The 5644-nt window shown below is 38.9% G+C and overlaps 2 protein-coding genes across 2 annotated transcripts; both read right to left on the reverse strand.

Annotated features, from left to right (window-relative positions):
• Nucleotides 1-2196: 2196 nt before the first annotated feature.
• On the reverse strand, nt 2197-2806 carry LOC106341982 (histone H2B.8). Its single transcript, XM_013780749.1, has one exon. It carries the CDS (start codon nt 2725-2727, stop codon nt 2311-2313), a length of 417 nt encoding a protein of 138 aa, XP_013636203.1. The 5' UTR covers nt 2728-2806; the 3' UTR covers nt 2197-2310.
• Nucleotides 2807-3184: 378 nt separating this feature from the next.
• LOC106341981 lies at nt 3185-4995 on the reverse strand. The gene is made up of 2 exons (XM_013780748.1): nt 4295-4995; nt 3185-3430 (listed from the first exon to the last, which is right to left on the reverse strand). Exons 1-2 carry the CDS (start codon nt 4873-4875, stop codon nt 3424-3426), a joined length of 588 nt encoding a protein of 195 aa, XP_013636202.1. The 5' UTR covers nt 4876-4995; the 3' UTR covers nt 3185-3423.
• Nucleotides 4996-5644: the final 649 nt, after the last annotated feature.

Below are 5644 nucleotides of genomic sequence, written 5' to 3' on the forward strand. Positions count from 1 at the left end.
AATCTAAACATTCCTAAACCTCAATTCAAATCAGAAATCAAGCAATCAAAATAAATCTTAAAATCGGCTACATGCTTCCTTTAGGGGTTAGGGTTTTCGATTCTATTGATTAGGGTTTGCCAATTTCAGATTCAATCAATCAACATACAAGACAGGTTCTAATAGGAATCGATTTATGTTTCTAGTTCTTAGAGATTGTCGATTTTAGTCTTAAGTTTCTTTTAGGGTTTCATGGTTTCCATAATGATGGAATTAGGGTTCTTATTCTCTAGGTTCTCAGATTGTGTTTATACCTTAGTTTCGTAGGGGATTTAGAACCGGACCACCAGAGAATGGAAGAGACTTCAAGCAGAGATGATCGGATGGCTGTTGCCTCCTATCGGGTCGCGGATGGAACGATCGCGGGCTGGAGGCGTCTCGGCTGCGAGCTGATCGGGTATCGGATCGTCTCGGGACAGTCGCGGGGTTCGGGTTCGATCGCGAGCTGGTTTGCGGTTCTTCTTGGTCTGGAACGTGATCTGAGAAGCTTAGATTGATCTCCTGAGTTCTTGATGAGCTAAGAACAGGTTAGTGTTTAGGGTTTTGGTTATGGATCGCCGGATTAGACTTTTAGGGTTTCGGTTTTGGTCTCAGGGTTCAGAGGCTATCGTGCTGATAACGTGTTGTGAACAAGAGATGAAATCGTGTTCTGTGTATATTATTTCTGAATCAAAGTGTTCCCTTATATAGGGGATACAAGGAGTAGAGAAAAGGAAAGTATCCAAATCATAATCCTAGAGTAAAAAGGAAAACAACTTAAAGATAAACATGAAAGATAAATGGAAACATCCTAATGCTAAGGGCGGCCGACTCTCTCTCTTCTTGGGCCGCCGACTCTCTCTCTCTCTATGGGCCACGGACAGGCCTCTTGGTTCGTAGCAATCCACACTTGTTATAATTATCATCCGACAACCATCCAAGAACGAGTTTGAAGAGTTTTCTGGTAATTTTTTCTATGAATAAAAAAAGGATTGTCAATGAGGTGTTTGTAGATACCCAAAAGAGTTAGTAAGAGCAAAAAAAACACTTTCAAACACACATGCTGGAGTTTAAGCAATAGGAACTTCATGGCGGTCAGAACACACATGCTAGAGACTGGAGTAGATAAAATAGTGAGCTTGGACTAGGAACCAGTCTCTTGTTAGGAACGTTAACCTTTTTAAACACTGTTTAATTCAAACTTCAAAGTTCTGAAAGTACAAACTCAAAAGAATATTAGCAAATACTCAAGGGTCGGTGATATAAATAACTTCAAACGAGCAAAAAAAAAACAACAATCAATATTAAAAAAAAAGGTCCAAGCAACATGCTGTTTTTATGGACCAATTTCATGGCATCTATTTTTCAAACTCCAACTTCCTCAGTTAGCAAAGTTTGTAATCAAAAGAAGCACTACTTGCGATCTCCATACAAGTACGCTGAGTTTACTGAGACAATTCCAATGGTCTCCACTCAATTCTTCCGTTTAGAATATTTTATAAAGCACAAACAAACTGTTTGGAGAAAATATGAATCTCTTGCTTAACCCTCGTCCCAAAATAACAAGCTTGAAGCAAGAAGAATCACCAAACAATTTTCAAACGAAAGCAAAGGGGAGGCTCAAGATGAAACAAACATAAGCACAATGATACACCAGAAACAATATGTCACACTATTGCGTCGCAGAATAATCACCCGAAACGTCAAAAACAAGAAAATAACGACCATTGGCCAGAGAGATTACAAGCTTCTTCTTCGATTAGCTATGTAAAATGCAGAGAGGGTAAAGAATCGAGAAATGATTGGAGGCAGCAAGCTTCAACTAAGATTACCATGCCAATCACTCTTTTCAAGAGGTTTTAACCGATTCAGACATAAACCAGACGGATAATAATTCAACTAAGGAGTTATTTATGAAATCACAGAAACAATCAATCACAGGCAGAGAAACACTAAATTCATCAAAACTAGGAAGAATCAGATTCACCATATCCAAAAAGAGCAAACCCCAGGAACAGACCAAACTTATTTTAGAAGATGGATCTAGCGACGAAAAGACTGGTCAATAAAATATCCCAAGATATTATGTGGCCTGTTCAAACAATTACCGAAACCATTGGGATCATGACACAAACCAAGAACAGCCCAAGAAAAAATTAGAATTAAATCTGAATCATATTGATAGAGAATCGTTATTCATTAAAAAGAAACCTGTTCATTCAAATGATCTCACTAATCGAATACAATCGATTCATCAACCAAAGAAGAATTAAAACCTAAACATTTCAATCCCTAAGTGCTTGTGAATTTCGTAACCGCCTTAGTCCCCTCAGAGACGGCGTGCTTCGCGAGCTCTCCGGGCAACACAAGCCTAACCGCCGTCTGGATCTCCCTCGACGTAATCGTCGGCTTCTTGTTGTACCTAGCGAGCTTCGATGATTCCTGCGCCAGTTTCTCGAATATGTCGTTGATGAAACTGTTCATGATCCCCATCGCTTTACCCGAGATTCCGATATCGGGATGAACCTGCTTCAGGACCTTGAAGATGTAGATCTTGTACGTCTCCACGCTCTTCTTCGATTTCTTCTTCTTCTTGTCGCTTCCTCCTTCCTTCGAGATCTTCTTCTCCGCCTTTGGACGCTTCTCCGCCGGTGATTTCTCGGCTGGCTTCTTCTCCGCCGGTTTCTTCTCTGCCGCCTTGGGTGCCATTATCGATTGATTGAGTTTGGTGAAGAGAGGGTAAATTGTTTAATTGGAAAGATGCGTCTGTGATTGAAATTATTCGAGGAGCAGATTTTCTTATATAGAAGCGTGTGCTCGCTCTTATTGGTTATCTGTGCGGCACGCGGATTGCTGACGTGGCCTAGATCTGAAGACTTTGAATGAACGGACAAGATCTTTCATAGCTCTATACTTCTTTGCTCATGGGCTTCTGTTTTATGACGACCCACGAACTGCCCAGGCCCATTATTAATATGGTAACATCTTGGTATTATACGTTTTTGACACTAATTACATTTTATTCGAGTGTCTTGCCATCTTCTCATATACATTGTCAGATTCACATTATCATCCTTGTAGCGGAAACTGAAATTACAGTTCAGCGGCAGCAGTATTGGAAGATGAGTGACTCATCAAGACAAGAGCATACAAAAACAAACAAGGGGAGAGTTCAAAGCTTTTGGGTTCAATAACCATAATCATGTGTAATCTTTGCTCTGTTCACCAACATGTATTGTAAATTTGGAGAAGAAACAACTTCAGGTGATTTTCACCCATGGGTTTAAATAGAACGGAACAGAATCCGTAACGCGTTATTCTTTTTTTGCCCTGAGTTGTCTGTCCACACATATCTGAAATCTTCCCGAGCAATGTGACCTCTCCCTGCCAAACCGCTCCTAGGAATTAGGCCCTGCCAATTCAACAAGAACCATGTAAATGGACTGATCTGATTCAATCTTTTGCGATATCTAAACACAAACAATAAAGGTGCAGTAAAAATCTAAAGTGAAACAAGGTTATAAATTAACAGATACTTTGAAAAAATGGTGATGAACTGCACTATAGACTAGATTATCACACAGTAACTCTAATGGTTACTTTCTTAGAACTTCCATTAAGGAATGTAATATACCTGGACATCTATGGCCATCATATGAAGATTTATAAAACATTTGACATCTAAGGTTCTTGGGCATAGTACTAAAGAAATTATAGATCATCAAATATTGCTTTCTTGGCAAGATAATACCACCTGAGAACTGTAGCGAACTGTGTAAGAAAGCAATTGACCAAGTCTCACTATTCACACTGTGAACTAATTTGCGGAAGCAGCAGTAAAGCCAAGCGAAGTACAACAATTAATAAACGCAGCCTTTGAAAGAACATAACCAGATTGCAATAAACGAAACATGGATTTTGATCATACATGGCAGGCATACAATGTCAAGAAAAGATTCTAATATTATATGAAAAGAAGTAATTGATCATATATAACACCGGTGTGTCCTGACCATGACCATATTCGAGTCACATAGGCAACAAAACACTCGGCAACTACATTGAAGAAACAGCATGTGCACTGTTGGAAATGATCAAACACTCAGAAAGCTACAGGCTTTTGACCTTGAGTAAATTTGATTTCAAAACAGCATTAAAGGCAGGTAGCTAACCAAGCATGTATCCGTTTTATGACTAACTAAACAATCATCCCAGACATTCTACGGAATCCAAGTAACATTACAAAGTACGGTCAAATTCAATGGAAAAAACAAACCTTGAGGAACCAATGTTGATGTTCCTGTGAAGAACCCTACCACGATCACCATCTCCACCATCAATCAACTCTCTCAAACCACCCAAACTCTCCACCTCCTCCTCCTCCTCTTTCACCTCCTTCTTCTCCTTACCCACACCTCCTCTTTGACTCGGCAGCAACTTCACAGGCAACCTCTCGAAGTAATTCCCGTAGATATACTCAGGCGTGTACCCATTCTCCTCATCGAAAAGCATGATATGCCCATGCCACTCCCAGACACGGTAATCCGACTCCTCATCCTCGTGAAACCCAACGCAGATGTGGTGCTCGTTGACCGTCACGGCTTGACCCGAATTGGGCTTCAGAGAGTCGATTCGACCCGAGACGATGACGCGGATTAGCTCCTTCTCGAGCTTGGCTTCTTCCCGTTCGAGATTGTTTTGGGAATCGAGGTCTTCTTCGTCATCGGTGTCGTCGGATTTGAAGAGGAGGTCGTCTAGGGATTGAGAGAGGAAAGGGGAGCTTGGGGGGCGGATTTGGAGGCGGCCGAGTAGGGTTTGGAGTAGTAGGTTGTCCATGTTTCCGTTGAAGGAGCTCATGGTTGGTGCGTGTGGTGGCGAATCGATCTTCTTCGACCACTTTTTCGTCGTGGTTATCGTAGGGAGAGGCCACTCGGGTTTTAGAGATAGGAAAGGGTTTTTGTTCAACGAAGACTGTAATTACGAAAAAGATCAGTTTTAGTCTTTTAGATATAAACGCCGTAAGACAGTAATTTCAGAAAAAATGTAAGGCTAAAATGATACATGTTGTTGACTTGTAGGCCGAAATTTAATATTTTAAATTTTTCAAAAGCTTAAATAACCTATAAAATACATTAAAATGTTAAATAATTAGTTTATAGTTTTTTTATAAAATAATATTAAAATTAAAATAAAATAAGTAATATATTTTTATTTGTATTAATCGATACAAAATACTAAATAATAAAATAATAAAACTGATTCGTTTTAATTTAAAATTGAAAATACAATATTAACTGCAATATATTATAATTTCTCACCAGCAAATGTGAATTAGAGGAAACAAATACTAAGTGTTATTTATGAATTATGATATTAGGGATAGTGTATACTGTATATGCAAACTTTGAAGCATATAGAAATAGAGTATTTTGGTTGAATTGGAACTATCTCAATTTCGAACAGAAGAAACTTATTAATTTTGTCTCGCTAATTAGTTTATTCGATAATTAGTTCACTAATTAAGTTTCTATGTAGAAATTGGAGTATTATGTTAGTAAGAAGCATATTGAAGTAAAGTATTTTTTTTGTCATTTACGTAAAATTCAGAATCATATAGAAGCCAAAA

The sequence above is a fragment of the Brassica oleracea genome, chromosome C4 (genome assembly GCF_000695525.1).
Source record: "Brassica oleracea var. oleracea cultivar TO1000 chromosome C4, BOL, whole genome shotgun sequence".
Lineage (NCBI taxonomy): Eukaryota > Viridiplantae > Streptophyta > Magnoliopsida > Brassicales > Brassicaceae > Brassica > Brassica oleracea.